At 38.5% G+C, this 22,290-nt stretch overlaps 2 protein-coding genes across 5 annotated transcripts in view; one reads left to right on the forward strand and one right to left on the reverse strand.

The window, feature by feature from the left end:
- myo7ab (myosin VIIAb) overlaps window positions 1–9,970 on the forward strand; it is a 35,656-nt gene extending 25,686 nt beyond the window's left edge. The window contains exons 31-49 of the mRNA XM_067491898.1: window positions 28–255; window positions 981–1,151; window positions 1,259–1,376; window positions 1,452–1,578; window positions 2,337–2,506; window positions 2,652–2,842; window positions 3,294–3,418; window positions 4,537–4,694; window positions 5,062–5,215; window positions 5,781–5,936; window positions 6,005–6,110; window positions 6,584–6,697; window positions 7,197–7,284; window positions 7,389–7,495; window positions 7,978–8,163; window positions 8,623–8,739; window positions 8,893–8,976; window positions 9,370–9,489; window positions 9,833–9,970. Of these exons, the coding sequence (XP_067347999.1) occupies window positions 28–255; window positions 981–1,151; window positions 1,259–1,376; window positions 1,452–1,578; window positions 2,337–2,506; window positions 2,652–2,842; window positions 3,294–3,418; window positions 4,537–4,694; window positions 5,062–5,215; window positions 5,781–5,936; window positions 6,005–6,110; window positions 6,584–6,697; window positions 7,197–7,284; window positions 7,389–7,495; window positions 7,978–8,163; window positions 8,623–8,739; window positions 8,893–8,976; window positions 9,370–9,489; window positions 9,833–9,925 (2,613 nt within the window). The 3' untranslated portion in view covers window positions 9,926–9,970. The remainder of the gene's footprint in view (window positions 1–27; window positions 256–980; window positions 1,152–1,258; window positions 1,377–1,451; window positions 1,579–2,336; window positions 2,507–2,651; window positions 2,843–3,293; window positions 3,419–4,536; window positions 4,695–5,061; window positions 5,216–5,780; window positions 5,937–6,004; window positions 6,111–6,583; window positions 6,698–7,196; window positions 7,285–7,388; window positions 7,496–7,977; window positions 8,164–8,622; window positions 8,740–8,892; window positions 8,977–9,369; window positions 9,490–9,832) is intronic.
- Window positions 8,330–21,309, reverse strand: LOC137107840 (glycerophosphodiester phosphodiesterase domain-containing protein 5-like). Of its 4 annotated transcripts, none has more exons than XM_067491893.1 (16): window positions 21,154–21,309; window positions 18,849–19,037; window positions 17,553–17,656; window positions 16,990–17,083; window positions 16,579–16,638; window positions 15,867–15,965; window positions 15,695–15,788; window positions 15,430–15,575; window positions 15,104–15,186; window positions 14,231–14,381; window positions 13,731–13,949; window positions 13,107–13,264; window positions 12,881–13,028; window positions 12,609–12,691; window positions 12,147–12,220; window positions 8,330–11,875 (listed from the first exon to the last, which is right to left on the reverse strand). In XM_067491893.1, the coding sequence occupies exons 1-16, from the start codon at window positions 21,280–21,282 to the stop codon at window positions 11,784–11,786; spliced, it is 1,923 nt and encodes a 640-aa protein (XP_067347994.1). In that variant the 5' UTR covers window positions 21,283–21,309; the 3' UTR covers window positions 8,330–11,783. The 4 variants fall into 4 exon arrangements, with proteins under 4 accessions (XP_067347994.1, XP_067347997.1, XP_067347996.1 ...); XM_067491896.1 differs by lacking the exon at window positions 21,154–21,309 and adding an exon at window positions 20,637–21,048; XM_067491895.1 differs by lacking the exon at window positions 21,154–21,309 and adding an exon at window positions 20,151–20,306.
- Window positions 21,310–22,290: the final 981 nt, after the last annotated feature.

Below are 22,290 nucleotides of genomic sequence, written 5' to 3' on the forward strand. Positions count from 1 at the left end.
ATAAATCTATGAAACTGCTTTTGTCAGGTGTCATCTCTGGGCAGCGGTAACGATCACGTCATGGACGCCGTCTCCCAGTGCGAACAGTATGCAAAGGAACAGGGCGCCCAGGAGAGGAACGCCCCCTGGAGGTTGTTCTTCAGGAAGGAGATTTTCACCCCCTGGCATAACCCTGCTGAGGACTACGTCTCCACGAATCTCATATACCAACAGATTGTCCGAGGGGTGAAGTTCGGGGAGTACCGCTGTGAGAGAGTGAGCAGGAGATTTACTGTAGAGTGATTGTGATTTAAATGTCACTTTGATTACTGGGCACAGTACAGATCAGTTCCAGTGGTCTTTCTCTAGATTTGTGGGGGATACTAAGAACAAGCAGGGTTATTAGACAGGTCTTCAAAGTTTGCTTGTCTCTCTTTCTCTCTAAATGCTGATATTTACAAGAATAATGCAACTTTATTTAGTGTATTACTATAGCTACTTAAACACAGTTACCACAATTCATACTGAATGTACCACAAATGTTTGAACCAGTCTGTAAAGTGATTAGTTTGACATTTCACTGTGGCAACTTCAGAGCGTCACCAAAGTCATTTGGACGGACAACTTCTGAGAATCTGACTACAGTATCTGTAGAGCGGTATATAGTAATCGATCAGTCCATCAATCCATCAATTGTAAATTTGAAATCGAGTCACCATCTGGTCGGTAAAAATAAGCATAAACTAAAGATGTGCAACCAAAAACACATGTTAAACACACAAATGTTAAATATATTGAGAGATATTGGGATAATTAAATGATGCAGTATCAGTATTTTTGTATTAACTGCAACGGTCGTTTACATTTTCATAGAAACTTACTAATGTCAACCAGAATCTAAATGGTCGAAGTTTGGGCCTGACTCGTCCTCCGGTATGATTAGGTACAGGAAAAGTCACAGTTTCAGGTATTTGTTTTCTCATGATCTTCTTGCCTTGGAGGAGGAGGACTTGGCAGAGCTGGCCTCTCAGCAGTACTATGTAGATTATGGCTCTGAGATGCTCCAGGATCGCCTCCTCAGCCTCATCCCATCCTACATCCCAGACAGAGAAATCACTTCAACTAAGACCGCAGAGAAGTGGGTTCAGCTGATCGTCAGTGCCCACAAAAAGGTATTTAACTGCCACCAAAATTGCCAAAACACTGCCTCTTTATTTATTTTTTTGGCTTTTTAACAACTTGCTATTGTAAGACAGTAACTTACTGCCACAAACTGCAGGGATTACAGACCAAGAGGTGGCTGAACACACAGAAGGTGAAGGAGGACGTGGTGGATTTTGCTCGTTTAAAGTGGCCTTTACTCTTTTCACGTTTCTATGAGGCCTTCAAATTCTCAGGTTGGTAACAGCTCTGGTGCCCTGTTTCTCTAAGTGCCTGTTAACTAGCATAACAGTGTATCTGTCTGTCCACAGGACCTAGTCTTCCCAAGAATGACGTGATCGTGGCAGTAAACTGGACTGGGGTTTACTTTGTTGATGAACAGGAACAGGTTCTTTTGGAGCTCTCTTTCCCAGAGATCACTGCTGTGTCCAGTAGCAGGTATGATAAAAGCAAATCCTTTAAGCAACACTGGAACACATACTGTGTGTCAAAATGACAGTTAGGTCCACTGTCTCAACATAATATTTAATGCGCACTGAACTAGTACAATTTTCTTTTATCAGAAAAACATCTGTACCAGTGCGTTATTATGTTTACAATTAAGTTTTAATCTCCTTTATTGTCAACAATTGAGTTGTGTATAAATAAACTGATAGTAAACTAATAAAGATTCCAACCCCCTTAATAAATTAATAAAAAAATGTACTTTAATTATGGCTGTTTAATGCAAAAAATGGGGCAAGGTAAACACTGGTTAGCTGTCCCAACAGGTTTAAGTTACTATCCAGAAACAGCAATCCAGACATGGAGCCCAGCACTTGTAAAACTACTTGTTAAAGCAGTGTTTTGTACAGAGTAAACATCCATGTAAACGTCCATCCACGCAAGCACTGGGAGAACATGCAAATTCCACACACACAGGCTGGAACGGGCAAGTACATCAACACCAGGGACCTTCTAGCTATGATCGGACAACACTAACCACTCCACCATGGGCTAGTACAATGATTAATATTTAGCAGTGCAAAATTTGGAAATGACAGCAACAGGCTGGTGGGTAATCAGAGGGAAAGCTGATATAGTATGTGCCACAGACTTTTACATTTTGATGTGGTGGAAAATAATGTGCAGATGTGCAGTGTTACGGGATAAAAGTATGGTCAGGATCTTCTGCTTTTGACATTTCCTTTTTCCAGAGGGGGAAAGCTCCAGGGCCAGAGTTTTACATTAGCCACCATCAAAGGAGATGAGTACACATTTACATCCAACAATGCAGAGGACATCCGTGATCTGGTGGTCACCTTCCTCGAGGGTCTGAGGAAGAGGTCCAAGTATGTGGTGGGCCTGCTGGACTGTCCCAACCCTGGTAAGATTTACTGTGGCTTCAGTGGAATAGCTTTTGGAAGATTGATGGTAAAACTCTGCTGCTTTTCAAAAGCTTAACTATAAACCTCGTTGTTGTGTAAATTAAAACATTTTTCTACTGTAAATATGTGTTCACTTTATCACAGTTGGCGTTGATTCCACCTTCCTGAGTTTCTTAAAAGGGGATCTAATCATCCTGGACGAACACGGCGGAGAGCATGTGATGAACTCAGGCTGGGCTCATGGAATCAACGACAGGACCAAACAGAGAGGAGCCTTCCCCGCTGACTGTGTCTACGTACTGCCCACCATTACCAGACCGCAGTACGACTTGGTGGTGAGTGAGGCCACAAAAACAAGTTACCAAGTACAGTTGATTCATAAACCTCTCCTTAAATACATTTACCGCCACCCCTTGGAAGTTTTCGACTTTTGCTCTTCACAGCATCGAATCATATTTGATCTCATTTGGCTTTTTTTTTTTTTTAAACTGATCAACAGAAAGCATTCATAGTAATCTTAAACCACTACACTAGAGAGTACAAAACAGAGAAAAATAATAATAAATGAAACAAGTAATAAAACAGAAAAAATCTGGGCTACTTCTGGAAGAGTTGTAAATAAGTGAGGAATAACATATATTATTTATGTTATTTTAATTTCCTCTGTAATAAACATTGTTATTGTGCATGCAACCCTCTTATAGTTTTTAAACAAATCGTTACAGATTTCTATCTTGAGAGTTAAACTAATAACCCAGACATCTCTTTTTTTTTTCTGTGTGTCAGGCTCTGGTGACAATGACTCCTGATCAGAGGCGAGAATCCATCAATTTATCCCAGATGAATTTTTCTGACATTGAGAGCAAAACAAAGACCTATACGCTGGAGGAGTTCTCCTACGACTACTTCCGGTGTGTTTCTGACCCTTTACATAGAGATATACAAATAGAATTTAGACATTATAGTCCATATCTCAAAGAGTATCAATTTTCGAGAGCCATTTCTGGATATTTTGATGCTGTAGGCCAGTGGTAGTTAGTGAAGTCCCCACAGATGCAGGCCCTGAAAAGTCTTGATATACACTAAAGTCAGTTTACTTAAAAAAAGCTTTTAAAAGCTTTAAGAAATGCTAAAATTACAAAAAGAAAATATCCCTGGGCCCTGTTCTTACTACGTAGATTAACAGGTTAGCTGAATAATTCTGTGGATGATTTGAACTGATCCTGGTTCTGTCGGTTAAGCTTGTTCTCCTGGGAAAAGATCCACAATCTCAAACCAACTCAGGAGCAGATTTGATCTCAGGTTAAGTTTGTGTTATCAAGATAACCTCTCAGATTTGTGCCAGAAACTCTAAACAACTACTGAGCTGTTCTTACATGAGCAAAGCTATTGAAATCAGTGTTATGATTTCCACCTGTTCCCAGTTTAGTGTTGCATTTTAACAGCTCAGAATATATGCATAATTCACCATTAGATCCTTGGATATGCTATTCTGATGTCAGTAAAGATTCACATTTAATTTGTCAGACGATTTCCTCCATTTTCTGCATTTTTGCAGCACCTTCAAATTCTTAATTTGTCTTTTAGGGTGATAATGCCGCTCTCTTGCTCTCTTGCTTTATTTTTTCGGTGTGTTTCGTCATTAGGACAGAGCCAAGGGGAAACCTGCTTCGAGAGTCAATATATATCATCTAGTCAACATCCATTAGAGTTATGCCATATGATTAAATACAGTTTTTCTAATCTACTTTTCAAATTGGTTTAAAGAACTGACATACCTGGATAACCTGACACCCAAGATTATAAGATCCAGTCTTGATCTTAGATCTGTTAGGCCATGTACTGTACACATACAGGGATCTACTGTGTTTTTCTTGTTTTGTTAATTACCAGTTAAAAATGTAAATATTTAATGTATTATTCTATATGACCAAAAAAAGCTATTTGTGTAGTGTGAGAAGCACATTTTTGGAATGGTCTGTACACAGCTAACTAATATTTGTTTCATTATTTTAATTAACCCCTCCAGGCCTCCTCCTAAGAGCACACTAAGCAGGGTGATGATCTCCAAAGCCCGAGGAAAAGAGCATCTGTGGAGCTGCACCCGCGAGCCTCTCAAACAGCCTCTGCTGAAGAAAGTCGTTGCTCACGAAGAGCTCGCTCAGGAGGCCTGCCTCGCATTCATAGATATCTTTTAATGGAGGGTGTGTCAGTACTGCTGTAGATCTTATTTGTTTAATCCCTTTTCATTCTCTTTAGTTGCCAAACTTAAATGTACTAAATACAAAAAATCATTTTGATGTGTTTAATTTCTTATTTTCATGGCATGACCAGCTCATGCCATAATTTAGCTTTGTTAAATCATTTTCAAACATTATTTATCAATTGAATCAATACTTTCATTAGCTCTGCAAGATCGAAATAAAATCTAAGCATATATGGCTTCAAGTATTTTTATTATCAATTTTACTGCTGTATAATATTTCCTGTACCCATAAAATCCGACAGTGTGACTTTGGTTGTTAGTGATTGATGTCCTTAACAGAGGCTGTACCTGTGATGAAGTATATGGGGGACTACCCGTCCAAACGAGTGCGCTCTGTCAACGAGCTCACCGATCAGATCTTTGAAGGTGCTCTGAAAGCTGAGCCACTCAAAGACGAGATCTTCTGTCAGATTCTGAAACAGCTCACTGACAATCACATCAAGTAAGTCTGAAACACACGCGCACACAATTTTCAATCTGTAACATTGTGCTTTTTAAAATTAGAAATCAACACAACATTTACATGAGTCTTCTTTCATGAACACACAATGGAAACAAAATGTGTGCATTCAGCAGATTCAATAAATGGTCAACTGTATGTGGACACTAGAACAATTTACCTATATGTGGTTGTTAAGCATCTCATTCTAAAACTGTGAGAATGAATCTGCTGTTATTAAAGCCTCCATGTTTCTCGCAAGATTGTGGAACCTGGCGCTATAAGAAAAGTCCAAAGTTACGGGATAAGACCAGGCTTGTACTGTATTTCAACCAGGGTTCTATGAAGTTCTTCAACAACAAATACAGAAAACTATTTTAGATCATAAACAAAGGCAGATGAAGTACAGAATACATACTGGTATATGTATTTGCTTTATAAATGTAAATAGCGTCTTTCCTTGATATGTTTGTTTCATGCAGAAAATGAATTTATTTTTAACTATAAATAAATAAATATAAATTTGAATTACTAATCATCATTACATCCTTGCTTACTGTGTGTGTAGGTACAGTGAGGAGAAGGGCTGGGAGCTGCTGTGGCTCTGCACTGGTTTGTTTCCACCCAGTAACATCCTGCTGCCCCACGTCCAGAAGTTCCTCCAGGCTAAGAAGCACTACCCACTGGCTCCAGACTGCATGCAGCGGCTACAGAAAGCCTTACGGTAATACACACACTTTACTCCTGAAGTTCAGTTTGCCTCACTTTCATTTCATTTCTTATTTGATGTAGAAATGGATCAAGAAAGTATCCTCCTCATCTGGTGGAGGTGGAAGCCATCCAGCACAAAACCACTCAGATCTTCCACAAAGTTTACTTTCCTGATGACTCGGACGAGGTCAGTCACACCACAAGCTGACTGACATCTAAAGCTTGTGATTGTCGTCTGCCTAACAATTATGATATATTTTAAACAACTTTGATATAATTTAGATCATGAGTGATAATTTCTTCTACAGCAGTTGGACAAACAACCAGTGTTTACAGCACACAGTGGTGCTAATCAGTTCACTCAGTTCCTACACAGCATCGATCATTTAGTCATGTGACCGTTGTAATACTGTGGGTGTCATAACTACATAACAGAATTATTTAGTTACACTCTTACAGTTTAGTGGCTTTTAAAATTGTATTGCATTCATGATTACACATAATAAAATAAAAAAGTATGTGAAATTACATAATTGAGGGAAAGATGTTTGAACAAGAGTTTGGAAAATGGATGTAAATGTCAGTCTAATCCTTTGATATACTTGAAAACTACTTGATCTTAGACACAGCTGTTTCACTTTGTTCTGTTTGAGTCCACAGGTGTTTGAAGTGGAGTCAAGCACCAAAGCCAAAGACTTCTGCCACAACATCTCTGGACGTCTTATGCTTAAATCCTCAGAGGGCTTTAGTCTTTTTGTCAAGATCACTGACAAGGTGAAGACAACCTTCTGATAAGCTGGATCATATTTATTTGTTTTAAAGTGGCCAATTAACCAAACCAGAACCTTTCTTCTGTTAAGAAACAGCTCTAACCGCTACACTCTGCAGCTCTACCTGCATTCTACAAAAATTGTATTTAGTAACTGCAGTAGTGAAGTGCTTTTACAAAGTTTAAAGAATGCAGGCCTATGGGGGTGGTGGTGTCACACACGGTAAAATAAAGCTGTGTTTTCACATAAATATGACACATTAAAGACACATTATCTTCTTCAGCCGACAGTCATGCCCAGTCACTGTGGATTTGCAGCTGTTAAAATTTAGTTTTCTCTGATCACATTAAGAGCTTTTCTTAGATTTTTTATTTTATTTTTATTTTTTTTAATATAGGCCGGTAGATGGTCTCAGATGGTCTGATGTTAGACATTGTAACCATGAAGCACATATCTCAAATTCATTCCCATTAACAGCATCATGTTTGTAATTGTTTTTTCAGGTTATCAGTGTGCCCGATGGCGATTTCTTCTTTGATTTTGTGAGGCACCTGACAGACTGGATCAAAAAAGCCAGACTCGTGAAAGATGGTAAAAAAATTGTCTTGTCTATAAAACACACATCTTTAGTGTGGTGTTGTTGCTTCACTCTGTTTTTATAATTACATCTTGTTGCTTCTGTCTTTGCCGTGTAGGTGTAGTGCCTTCACTGACCTATCAGGTGTTTTTCATGAAGAAGCTGTGGACTAACACTGTGCCAGGAAAAGACTCCATGGCCGACTCCATCTTCCACTATTATCAAGTGAGTGGCATCTGAAACAGCTCTCAGAAACACAGTGGTGGAAGAAGTACTGTATTGAAAATGTAAATATAATGTTCAAAAGAATTATCAGATGAATTTTTAGAATGACATAATTTATAATTCCAGAGTACTAAGTTTCTTAACCAATATCATGGCTATTGGTGGTAACAGAAAATAGAATGTAAAACCAAAGCTGCTACTGTGTCGGGAATAAGAGAAAAAGAGCAAAAAACCTCCAGTGGTTTAACCTCAACACTTATTTGTATTCAGTTATTTATTTAAACATGTTGCATTCCTTACATTTGACACCTTTTACAGGAAACCGTATTTCCTGAGTCTGGATGTCCAAAATTAGGCGACACTCTTTTAAAAAAAAGCATTCTTTAGGTGTTCAGCATAGAATAATTTTAATTTACTGTCAATAGAAAACTTCAAACTTGCAGTGACATTTTTATTACTATTATTATTTTTTTTAACTGCAGGAGCTGCCTAAGTATCTACGAGGCTACCACAAGTGTTTGAAGGAGGAGGTGCAGCAGTTGGGGGCACTGATCTACAGGGTGAAGTTTGAGGATGACAAATCTCAGTTTCAAAATCTTTCCAAGATCTTGAAGGAGCTTGTCCCTCAGGATCAGATCCGGCACTTGTCTACTGACGATTGGAAGCGGGTGGGTTGATGTTTAAAAGTGGTAAAAGCTAAGTGAAGTCTGGTGGGTGAATAATCATGTACGGAGGAAGTTGTCAAACTAAACTTGAGTTAACTTTCTGTGATTAATCCATGTCCTCATCCATGACCTAATCAACAGATCAAATGAATTTCTTACCGTCCCAAAAACATATATAGCAAGTGTTTATTGGTATTCTGGTAACAATGACAATGACAATTAATCAGTATGTAAAAAGAATTCTTTAACCAAGTTTACACACTAGAAAAGTACACAGGCATCAATAAAAATCCATTATGAAAACCTTCAATTTACTACATCTAGTTTGTAAAGTATTAGAGTATTTATGTAATTTATTGTTAGTTTTTTTAAACTGTTTTACTCACTTCTACTGAATGTTTCTCTGGAGGTGTGTAGACGAAAGCAGAAATGTTTTTAATTTGCTCATTTTATTTCCTTCAGTCGATCATGTCATCGTTCAACAAGCACTCAGGGAAGACTCGAGAAGAAGCAAAACTCTCCTTCCTCAAAATCATTTACAAGTGGCCCACGTTCGGTTCTGCCTTCTTTGAAGTAAAGGTAAAGACATTCATAATTTCTGAGTTTGTAGATGCTTATTACAAAGAGAATCACTTTCTTTTTTATCATCTGCAGGGATCACATCCATTGTCTTATCTAAAGAGCACAACACTGTGTGTAAAGAGTTATTTTAAACTTTTGTTTTTTCTGCAGCAAACAACTGATCCAAATTATCCTGAAACCCTACTGATAGCAATCAACAAACACGGTGTTAGTCTGATAGATCCCAAGTCAAAGGTGGGTCCAGATTTATCATTTATCAATAATAACCTTAAATAATATTGTGATAATTGATCATAGTTTTCTATGATCCAAATGTTTCTAGCTACAATAGGCAATAATAGCATCCCGAAAGTACAAGTGATTAATATGATTTGCCTTTAGCAAAAAGAAATTGATGTAATTGACGTAAATATGTCACAAATAGTTGCAGTTGTCAGTGTCAATCTTCTCTGCCCTTGGCAAAACCCGTTTTACGCGAGAAATGAAACCATTACCCATAAATCCATTTAAATCTTGGTCAATGTTACTAGAGTCTAAAGCATCTTGTCCTTATTTTTAATACTGTGTGATAGCTTCTGTTATTGTTCTAATTCCTTGTACGTGTGTGAACTGTTATATTCCTTGTAGGACATCCTGACCACTCACCCCTTTACTAAAATCTCCAACTGGAGCAGTGGCAACACTTATTTCCACATCACCATTGGAAACCTGGTCCGAGGCAGCAAGCTGCTGTGTGAGACCTCACTGGTGAGCCAGAGAAATTCAATTTTTTTAAACTTTCAAAATAAAGGTGAGAGAATTTTAAAAAGGTGAGATTTGAACAACTGTATTTACTCATCCCACTGACTGAAAACGGCTGCTTAAATGGACAAACTGTTGCAGACACCACCTCCAGCACTCAGCTGCTCCTAAGAAATAAACTATCAACACACAGTGAGCTGGGATGACCTGTGTGTTCTGACACCTGTCAATCATGTCCAGCATTAAACTGAATGTAAAAAATTTGAACATCACAGGAAACCTTACACGTACATGCCAATAAATATCTGTTTAGTAAAGTATGTCTGACGTTTGCCTTTTAACCCCTCAGGGTTACAAAATGGATGACCTCCTGACCTCTTACATCAGCCAGATGCTGACGACCATGACCAAACAGCGAACCTCCCGGGGTAACAGCAAGTGAGCAGACGCCAAGAAACTCATTGATCACTGTCAATCAATCCTGCATCTTCTCTCTCTAACATACATACACACACACACACACTGTACTTTTCTGTACTGTCCCATCACATGGTTTATTAAGACATATGACTGATTGTTAACTGTGACTCTGTGATGCCAGTAATTTCATTTGTTATGTATCGGCCTTGTCTTAAAACTCACCTCATGCCTTTAAATGAGTTTCCCCACAAACATAGAAATCAGAAACACCGATCAGTTTGTGGGTTCAGTGTGAGGTTTTTAGTGAATCTCTGTGATGTGAAGTTTAGATCAATGAACTTTTGTCTCAACTATTTTTGAGGCACAATGTTGTCTAAGGCCACAATGTTTTCTCAGCGTTAACACAACCAATTTGGTTGACACATTCTAAAATGCAGGAAATGTGTAGTATTGTAGTATGAATGTAGTGTGAAATGTAGTATTTTGAAAAATCGGTCTGCCATGGCCTCAGAGTTCATTCTGCTCAGATTGTCTGCTGGTTTTCAGGAGGACCAGTTCGACATGAGTGCCCATGGGAGATGAGTTCTTAATTTATTACTTTAGTACACCCTTGAACATAGTGGTTTGTACAAATTAAATATACTTTTTGCCAAAAAATTAAATTGTGGCTTTGACACTGATCACAATGAACAATTTCTTAAGTAATCAAACACCGATTGCTCATACTGCTCCTCAGTTAGGACACAACAGATAACAGTAGGAGTTTACCCTAGGTGGAAATTTCAAAGTAGAGGCAAATATAGATATCATGTTTTCAGTGAGAATTTACGTTTTCCTTGAAATAGTACTATTCACAACTCACCATTGTACAATACTGAGTTGTAAAGTAGAAATTATTAAAAAAAAAAAAAACCTTCAGATCTCTGTTCATTTGACTGGTTTGTCAGTTCTCAGTTTGCTCATTTATGCAGTCGAACATTTTAAAAACATGACATGTTGGGAAAAACTCCAGTGGTGTGAAATGATGGGGAGATGTGAATTTACCTGAGCTGAAGTTGGGAGGAAATATAACCTGATGGATTATTACATTGGTAGTATTGCATGTGCAAGGAAACAGACCCTATGTGTGCCACAAAGTTCAAACACCACCTCTTTGTAAAAGCTTTTTTTTTTTTTAGAACTTGTTCATGTATACACATACCTTAGACTGAATTATTTCATGCTTTGTCAATTTGTCTGTTTTTCTAAATATATGAAGTGTTAGTTTTGATTTTTGAAAGACTGATTAATCATAACTTTGGGCCATGGTTATTAAGGGTATATTGTTTCATCCATTTATCCAACCACAAAAACAGATGTAGACATAAATAAAAGTCTCATCTAAAAAGAGAAAATAATGTTCGAGTCTCTAACCTTTTTGAAATGCAACTGCCATGTTGTCTAAATGAGTAGAAATTGCACTATTGACGTACAGTTTTTGAGTATATGTAGTTTGAGAAGAAATTCTTTATACTTTAAGCTTGTTACTTAGTAAATACTGCACCGTGGTAGAGAACAAAATGTTATACTCACTTATTTGATGTCTTTGCAAATTGATATTTGTAACTCCACTCACTCACCTCCTCTGGTTAAATAATTATAGCCAAATGAATACCCAAGATACAAAAAAATAAAAAATATAGGTAACTCTATCCGAGGAATTCTAAAGCTAAAACACTTCATTTCTAAAGGTAAATTTACTTGAACCTGAGAAAAACAATTTGGATTTCATGTAGAAAAGTGATGATAGAACATGTTTCACTATTTCAGAGTAAACCAGCTGGACTTTAAAGTGTATTTTACTGAGGTCTTGCAGATCGGCAGTATGTGGCTCAGTGTTATTAGGTCTGCACCTGTTGGTACTCAGGTTGGCAGGTTGGGCATTTTTCCATTTGGGAAGTCGTACTGGAGATGGACAATATGCCACTCATCTCTGCAAGAGAAGGTCAGATCCAGGAAGGTGCGATTACTAAAATGTTTTAACAGTAATTAACTTCAAGGTGGAACCTAATAAAGAAGAACGTAACTTTGATAGCCCTTGTACTACAGAGGAATTTACTTTTCTAATTAAAACTATATTTCGAAAAAGTAAGTTTAATAAAAACAAAATATATGAATTATCTATTAGTCTGACAATGATTTTCTTGCTTAACACCATGGATCCCAGAGGATCTACCACTGTTAGTCTCTTCACAGTAACATACCAGTTTTGAACTTGCAATTGTCATCCAATGTAATTTTGCTGCCTGAACAAAAAGCCAGTCCTCGCTCTCGCCACCTGCCAGTCAATAAACACAACATGACTGTTAACCCTGGACACACTGCCTCCTGTTCAGTGAAAGTACCAAAATACTACAAGTTCTTCATTTAATACTGTGGCTTCAGAATTCACTGTGGTAAACAACTTCACTTCAACAACATCTGGAACGTGAATAACGTTTGGTGAGATGTTACAATTCTGAAAGATTCATAAAAAAAAATGAGGTGAATTAAAATGTGTGTTTTTCTAATCTTATATTTACTGTGGTAGAATTAAAAAGTTTGGAAGAATACAAATACTTGAGTGAAGTAAATGTATCTAAAATTATTCAAAGTACAGAACTTAATAAATAGTTAGTTGCTTTCCATAACTGAGTTATTCTGTGTCTTGTTTAACTGAGATTCACCAGTGAAAGACGAAGATGATGAGAATCAGAACGAGTGACATCAGATCAATAAGAATCCACATCAGGTTAAACTCATCTGGACTCTGAAAAAGATTTGTACAAAGTACACAGTGGAAGCAAAATATTTGTATTTCTGGCATCAGGGAAATATGGTAACAAATGATAGTTCTTTTTTCCCTAACACCAAATTAGTGTACTTGTGTATACTTTTTACCTCAGGGTCATTAAATCCTGTGCTTTACATTTTGTAAAATCTGAATATTTAGTCTTACCATGAGGAAGAGGGGGGAGCTCATAGTGCGGAGCAGCTGGGGGGTGTTGGTGGTGACGGACTGGACTCCAATACACCAGGCCAGAGAGTAGAGCCATGGTTGGCTGATCACATACAGGTTGGTAGTGATGTTCACTGCAGCATACTCACTAGACACAAGTGAGCACAAACCTCAGTTTGTGTGACTAAATACCATGGGCATCTCACACACGGGCACACACACACACCTGATGAGCTCAGGGGACATGTTGCTGTACTCCAGGTTTAGTTTAACAATGTGGCCACTCTGGAGCTCTTCTACAGGGAGCCGACTTCCTGACGTCTGCTGGAGATCAGGATCTGTTAACTGCACCAGATCCCTGAAATGTGATGGCAGCCACAACACCTTGTGATAGAGCAACCAACACACAGTGAGTACGACAGAGGCTGCAGCATGACATAACTGCTGTCTTTAAGTCATTGTTTTAAGAATTTAGAAAAGAACGGAAAATCATCTAAGGAACCTTATTAACCTGTTATTGTAGTAACTCATAGCTTCTGCTTCAATAAAAGATACGGTAATTAAAAATGTCTTAACTTATCATTTCCTCACTTAATTTGGTTTATTTATTTCACAAAAAACTCTTAAAGAACTTTCATGGGAAAAAAACTTGAAAGACAAGAAAGCTATGTTGCCCTTTACTATTTTACAGTCAAGTTGTAAAAGAAATAAAACATTTGGGCTACAATAACTTATGGTATGTGCACATTATTCTGAGATTCATTAAAAAAAAACAAGCAGTTTATTATTATAACATTAGTAGCTCAGATATTTGTTTTTACTGTACCAAAACCAAATCGGAGTCTGTCACCTGTGAGGAGTTGATGGAGGACTGGATGACCTCCAGTGTGCGGTGGATCCACATGTCTCTGTAGGGGTGATATTCAGGTGGACGGTAGAGGTCAAAGATCACCAGTCTGTCAGTCTGAGCTGCCAGCTGGAGAAAGGCCTGCAGGCTGCAGATGGACTGGTTTCCTGCCCGCTCCTGGTCCTCTGCTCCCAAAGAGCCAGCTGTACCAAACGGATTGTGCTAGAGGGGACGACCATCGATACCTAATAAATACTGTGACAGAACACGTGCTCCAATATGTTCATCATCTCGCTGGGTCTGTTGCATCACTATGGTTGTGATGAGGAATAGGCTTGTTTCCAAAAATTTAAACTTGTTTTTCCCTGAAACATGACATTAGAATACTGCTTCATTTTCTCTCAGCCAGCCAATTTCAGCTCTACTGTAAAAATAAAAAAAGAGCTGTGTAGTGTCGTCTGTGGCTCTGCTGTATTTGACTTTGCCTACGGTAAGTGACTCACAGAGAGGAACCAGGCTCCAGCGTTCAGGCTCTTGAGTTCAGCCCAGGTGAACATGGCAGCCGGGGTGTCGGCCCGATCGGGGAAAACCTCCAAGATGTTGGTGGTCCGTCGCAAGGTGCGATCATGCATTAGGAAGGGGACCCCATCAAAACTACAAACAGGTCACAATTCTTATATCTGTTCGTACTCTATGATAACTAAGTCTATTCTCAGATTAGAAAACCTTGTTCCATTTGTGAATGAATCTCTTCACACTCTTAATTTCTTTAACCATGTTTTCCAAAAATCACTGGCTCACACTTCTCAAATACGAGCTGTTTGCCTCTTTCAGCAGGAAACTGAAATTCGTTAGGTGAAATTTGTAAAACAAACCCTAATTTTACAGACTGAACCCCACATTCTCCAAACACAATCACAGCCACTAACAATGAACGAACTGCATTTTTGACCAGACCCTATTTAAGGATGTAAGGGAACCTAATTAGCCCAACGGCTTCATACCAAGAAGTCACCTTGCTTGTCATTGTTTAGACAGTAGCAGCCACTGTTATTAAGCTTGTTGTCAGAGGGTGAAGGTCAGGATAATAAAAAAAATCTAAATATTGGTTCACTCTGTCAGAGAGAAGACCAACACCTGTGTGTTAATCTGTGACCACCGTAAAAAGCCTTTTTTTTTTAATATACTGTCCTAAGACAATGACAGTAATCAACAATAAAACTACACAAAAGAGTGATCAGTAGCATTAACATTTCACACCCTGAACACAGTGAAAGGCCGAGAGCAGAGTTCAGTAGTGAGCACACTACAACCTTCTTCCTAAAAGTTGAATTTCACCCAATTCATTCATAAATGTTTGGTAACTACTACCTGACCTTATGGTGACGTCGGTCTCGAGTCCATCACTTCCAGATTCCACCGCCTTCATAAACGACATGAGTGTGTTTTCTGGAGCCAACTGCAACAAAAGTTAAACACAGTCATAATCAATAGATCATCAATACATATGCAGTACGTAGGTGCAGAAACTAGAACAAGTCGCTCTTTCACCCAGTCTAAACATTTCACAAATACAGTCAGTTTACAGAGTTGAAGCAGAAGCATTGTTTCTCAGCTCCAAACAATCAGGACAGGAAGGATGACAGATCTCTGATTTTTTGCACTATTAAATGTCCTCTGTAGATTTCTAGCTTCTCCTCACCATAGGAGCTCCTCTATGTCCAATGAGGGCTGGTGCGGGGCCCAAGGTCCCTTCCTCTTTGATACAAGGAGAATACAAACCAAGGGGCAGCAGGTAGAGGGCAAACAGGATGGTCAGATACACCCCCATGATCAGGACACGCCTTCCTGAAACACATTTAAAAATCTGATGAAAAAGCTATATCATATCCAACATTTTTACTGTTGAGTGTTTACTTTAACACTTTTTTTTCATGCTAATCAAATCCAAAGTGTGCACACCTTACCTATGTGGTTGATGCGAAACAAATGGAAAGCTACTGGCCAAGCCAGCGCTGTCATCAATAAGACTCCCCCCACGTGTAGGAAGGGTGCAGTTACCTGACCGAAACAAAATCTGTCATGGGTTAACACAGACAGGACAAATGATGGCTTATGGGACAAGAGCATCAGTCTCACCTGGAGAGAAAGGAGTAAAGTCGTCCATTCTTTACCCCAAAGGTCGGACAGGACAGCAGTGGCTACAATTGAGAAAGTCAGGCTCACCAGGATCCCAATCTGACAGAACACACATTCAACCACAAAGAGCCCAGTTTAGTTTCAAGTTCTACAAAAATAAAAACCATAATGAAAATACATAGTCCAGGCCTTATGTATTTTGACAGTTGTGCATGTTTTTGTGCTTTAATGTATGATACATTTAATGTACCAAATCCTGCTTTAAGTAGGAAAAACTTAAGTATAATATTTAAGGAGCATTGTGGGAAATGTGCCATAGCCCTTTAAACAAACAAAAAAGTAATTTGACAGATGCACAAATGAATTAAGCTTTTTGCAGCTAATATTTATTGGTTTGGATGCAATCACACAAGATAAAATCAGAGAAAGGGGAAATGTAAAAAAAAAAAGTTTTATAGGAGCCTATAAGCACTTTGAATGTTTTATTCACAAATCATTCAAACCTTACTCACAAGCAGCTAAGAGGAAAATAATACACTCCAGCCTCCAAAATGTAAGTCTGGTTCAGAGATACAAGCTGAGGATAGAAATACTGAGGACTGGGAGTTCAGAGACAGATGTCGACATTACAGGTGTATGATTTGTTTGTGGATGTGTAGCAGACAAATGCCCATTAAAAAGCTTCAGACATTGATTCAGCCGAGTTAAGTACCTTGTGACTCCAGTGTAAATAGAGCTTCTGACCCTCTGACAGCAAACACACAGCCAACAGCTGCACATAAAGCATACAGACAAGTTAAAGCTGATAAGGGATGCAGCACTCACACTACAGACCAGCTGATGCCTTTTCCTGGTTTTCAGGCAGAGAAGACATCTTATTCAGATTGCGGTCTGTCCATTAATAATACAGAGAGCGAGCCCAGAGGCCATTAGCTTAATTTGCATAAAGCCTGGAAACAGCAAACCTGATTCAGTCAAGAATTTCATTAATCCTCCTGCCAACACTCTGTACAACCTCAATGAGAGAGACAGCTCGAATCTCATGCTACAACTAGCCTATTTCCCTAAAGTTGCATATTGTAGCTTTGGGTGATACCTTCAGTGTTGTGTTTTTATGTCTCACCGTGAGCACAGTGATGTAGATGAAGAAACCTGCAGCGATGACCAACAGCACCACAGACCAAGGAAACCAGAATCCTAAGTTCTCAAAATTAAACCTTCACACCCAGAGTAATGCCAGGCATGCAGGCAGGGACAGAAAAAGTGTTAGTAATTAACACTGGACAACTACAGAGAAAATACTAGAGGCCACAATAAACTTCAAAATCCAGACGTGTATCAGTTTTTAAAAAATTAAATTAAAAAAGAGCTAATGACACATGTTTCTAGAATTACATGTTCTTGCTATATTCACAGCAAGGTGGTTGAACATCCATGCAGCAGATGTTTAATCAAATTACAAAACAAGGAGCCAGGTAGTCTTCTAGCACAGCCAAAAAACACTGAAGAAAAAAACTAAAACAAAAATAAGCTTAGCACAGAAAGCATTAAAAAAAAAAAACAAGACACGAATAGGGGCCTAACAGTTCTTTGTTGCCCTACAGCAGGTTAATACAGGCACATCTACGGCTGTGTTTAGTAATTACACATGCATGCTGAGTACTGTGAAAGTATTACACAACCCACCAGTCAAAGTCATTGTAGTCGTTCTTCGCTTGTCCCCAGAAGTAGAGAAACACCAGTGTTAAGAAGAAAGCCACCACAAGCAGAACAAAACAGGCTCCCTCTAACTGTCAGGGGCAAAACATAAAGGCATTTATTTGATCACAGCATGTTTCCATCAGTTTCTGCCTTGTTGCTTTTGGACATGAAAAGTAAGCCTCGGCTTCTATGAAGAAGCTCTTTACTGACTGAACTTAGATTGTATTAAACCATGAAAAAAAAAATCTGTGACAACAGCATTCATTCAATAATTACATGGCAGTGTAATGAACGGTTGTCCTGTCTTCTTTAAAAACCACATCACCTCAAATTACTTTACATTTTCACCATTAAGCTAATACAGAAATGCTGAATTTCAGTTACTGCGGGAAAAACTGTGAAAAAAAAAGGATAAAGACATTAACCTCCTTCCCTGTGTTATTCAACTTTATTATCATTACACATGTACAATGCAACAAAATGCAGTTTAGTATCCAACCACCAGAAGTGCAATAAATAATGTAGCTGTAGCTCATTTGGTAAGGCAGTCGTCCACAGGGTAAGTGGTTCGATCCCCGGTCCTGCTAGACTGGCTATGTGTCGAAGTGTGTCTGGGCAAGACACTGAACCTCTAACAGCCCATTCCCAGTGCTGGTCCAATTGGGGAAGGTTGTGTCAGGAAGGGCATCCAGCGTAAAAACTGCACCAAATCAACATGCGGACAATGATCCGCTGTGGCGACCCTGAACTCACAGGATGAGCTGAAAGGTCAAAACAATAAATAAAAATACTACTGGAATCCACTTTCTAGTACAGGATAGGATAGGATTCATTATTCATCTGCTGAAGGTTTCACTTTAGATTTTGGTTTAGATAACATGTTTCTCAGCTACTTCAGGTGGTGTAACATTAACTTGGTTTATGTATTTAAGGTGCATGGGTGATCATTGAATTTGAATTTGAGTTTGTTACAAAAAAGAAGTTGTTTTAAATTTAAGTGTCAGATACTTAACGAACAAAACCATAAATAATAGTGGGAAACCCAACAAACGTCTAGAAATTGCTAGAAGGGATTTTTGTATGTTTTTGCTTTAACAGAAAATTCTTTGCCCAATTGCTTGTACTAGTTAGTTTCTGGGCGCTTGTGCAGTACAGTGATGATCATCAGGTGCCGCAACAACTACTTTCTGCCTATGACCTCTTAGAAAGATGATCCAGCCATTGAAGACACTGACTGGCCAGCTGTGGCCAGTGTAAATCTTGTGTGGGTGGTTGTTTGACCTTGTTGCAGCAGCAGTCCCCTGGCTGAGTGGACTTCCTCCCATAGCGTCTCCACTGGCAGCTGTACAGACCAGTCAGACAACGCACAAAAGGCTCGTGCTTGTAACGTTGTAACAGTTTACAACGAAGACATCGGGGCTGGCCTAGCTGCAGCTGGGACAGCGTGGGCGCCATGTATCTTACACAAACCTGAGACACAAACAGAACAAAGCCAAATAAACACTTTCATAAAATCTCAGCAAAACTCAAGACTTTACAGTAAAGTTATACTTGTACACAGCGTAAAAGGCATTAGCTTCTGTTCTCAAACTTCTTAATACCATATTTCTGTCCAAATGTGAAATAAAAAATGTCCAAGGCTAGACCACAATTATTCAGTTACACATTTTTTTGTTCCTGTACAGACTTGTGTTTGAGAAAGTAAACAACTGCTGATTTTGGCAAATAAACTACTTTGGCACATTTTTTCAGCATTAAGCTCTTCTTCGCTCTCCTCTGCAATCCTCATATTACTGTGTGCTTTTTTATGCACGAACTAATAACACACCCATTTGTTCAGGAAACACGAAGTAGCCATGTGTCTGATAACATCTTGGCACCGTGTACAAGAGGCTATATCTCCCACAGCTCTCTCCTTATTGATGCAAACTTGCTTAAGTACTTGCAGTAATTATTTTATTTGGAATATGCTGAAGCAAAACAACAAAGTATAAAATTGTCATGTTTAAAGTGTGGATCTCTTACAAAAGTGTGGGTCACTTACAAAAGTGTGGGTCACTTATCACCAGAAAATCTGTCAAAACTTGAGATAACTAAGCCAAAACTTAAAAATGTGCCACAGTTCTCAAAAAGCTAAAGAGAGATCTGCTCAGTTCTCAATTTGGTTTGGTCTTCAGTCACACTTCTTCAGAAACAGCAACTCTTGTGCAACTCAGGTGTGTTTCGTGTCATTTGTGCTGGGGAACAAAGGACAGCAGATAACCATAATCCTGCAAATGATATGTATGTAAAACTGTAATGCAAATAACTTAGTCATCATTGTGTAAGAAGCCCGATTGAAGACAGGTTTATATTGTTTAAAGAATATTTTACCAAAATAAAGATTTGTTTCTTGGCAGCATATGAACCTAAACTAGGTCAAGATTTTATTTTATGGTAGTTTACACCGTTCAGCCATAACAAAACTAAAAGAGGCTCAGTTTACAGCGTACTGACATTCTGAAAACCTAAAAACGTCGACATTCAATTATCTGTCGACAGTTCTGTTTTACTCTAAAGTTTGGGAAAAATTGAAAAGTTTACCTTACAGAACTGTGATTAATCTAAGGCGGGTTCTGAAACGTTCTCATCCCTAAATCCTGCATCTCGAAATTACGAGATGCGTTTCTTGTAATTGCGAGATAAGGTCTGTTTTTGGTGACTGCAATGCGCCGCCTTAGTATTTTGCCATCAACAGAGATGGACTCAAGTTTTACTGTCACACATGTGGAGTTTGCACCTTAATGCATTTACTATATAAGCCGAACAGTAGAAAAGACCATATCAACTGTTGTTAAAGTGTAACCAGCTTCCGCCCGGGACAACGAGCTCGAGATCAAAGTGACATATTTTTTACTGATTCGTTTGGCGACGCCTCTTACGCAGACGACTTAGCGGAACGTATGGAAACAATGATGGCTAACTTAGCTTAATGCTGATAATCACTGAAACACATCGTTCAAACAGCTCCTAGTATGTTTGCGTTCACAGCATCATTATTTTTTTAATATCAGGGTGTTGTGTTCCTACCTCCAGATCGACAGAGATGAAACCGCAGTGCTTTGGTTATTGAGCACAGCAAAATGGCTCTGAATAGATGACGTTGAGTCTAATCCGATTTAGGAAACAAAAGGCTTTCCTATCCAAAAACCCAACAACCTACTTCAAACTGAAGCTCCCACTCTTCACTAAACTTCTGACTCACTGTGCCAAATGAAAACGTTTTTTTCAAATCGGAAAGAGATTTAACCCAAGTGCAACATTAAAATCAGTTTTGTTTGTTTTCCTTGATTAATTCGAGTTTCAGCATAAACCGTATGCCTGAAGTCAAATTCTCGAACAAGTTGCTGTCCTCTGGCGCCAGGTGTGTAGACTTTCCACACGTGCCGCTACCGAAATGATCAAACGTCAATACTTAGTAAACACGACTAACGTTAGTAACACTTGAGCTGTCACTGACTGACAAATACGAAGGCCTTAAAGTACAGCTCATACACACAATGGGTGATTTCTTCTCTCAACATGGACTTATTCTGTGTGAACTCACCTGAACATATTTTAATCCTTCTCTGCTTCTGTCCTTTTGCAGTAGACTACGACTGGTTCGGCTCCCTGAATTCCAGCCACAAGAAGCCACTGTGATTGGCTGCTTGAGGAGCCAATAAAGATGCACCATTACTGTCCACTCGCAAAACTTTTGAACTCACAAGCAAAATAATTTATTCCGCAAAAGGTTTTGACTTTTTTTGGATGAAAATATATTTTCGTTGATTGCAAGTAGCAAAGTTTTGCTCACAAGTATGTCTAAACTGAGTTTACTAATAATGTAGGCTGAGTACAATATTGAATAAGAATTACCCTCATACAGATCAAGCATTAATACAACCATGATACAATAAAGTCAGGTTAGGATGACTCCAAATACAGAGCACTACATCAAGATTCCGGTTTTCAGTGACTACAGGAATAAATCTTTCTTGTATTTGCATGCCATTAAACATAAACACTTCTTCTTATACCACTTTGCTTTAATGTTTTGTAAATAGAGCCTTTGTATACATGAACCTCTAAAAGACAAATGACCAGAAACAGACTTTATATACAGAGTGAACTGTTAATGCAACACTTGAGAAAACGATTTTAGGTTTCATTTGTTTACATTTTCTGTCATTTCCCTCTGAGCAGACACTCTAAATTGAGCTCCAACTAAGGAGACAAAATCATTGTTTCACAAACCGGAAACAGTTAAATTTGAAAGATAATTACACCTAAAAATAATGGATGCCACTGAAACAAGTCTTGAAGAAAGATGTTTTAAAACCTGAAAAAAGTAGTTTAGATGGACTTTATCTTCCAGAGGGGGAGATTAGTTTGGTCACACGAAGGCAAATTAGGTAAGTCACTGACGACAACATCCAAGAGAAGATTGTCAAATCAGAACACAGACTAAAATACCATGAATTTATACAATCCATCAATTAATAAATGTAAGACCAACCATGAAGTGGATCAGTTAAGACAAGCACTGTGTCTTAATGTGTTACCTGTGTGTTCATGATCATTGCTTTCAATTGCTGTCATGAAATTGGAGGATTATGGATCAAAAGGGCAACTGCTCCTACTCTGTTCTTTGTATATAAACACATATTTACACTGACACCATCAGAGTTTCACTTCAAATATC

This window comes from Channa argus, chromosome 22, assembly GCF_033026475.1.
Source record: "Channa argus isolate prfri chromosome 22, Channa argus male v1.0, whole genome shotgun sequence".
NCBI classification, from domain to species: Eukaryota; Metazoa; Chordata; class Actinopteri; order Anabantiformes; family Channidae; genus Channa; species Channa argus.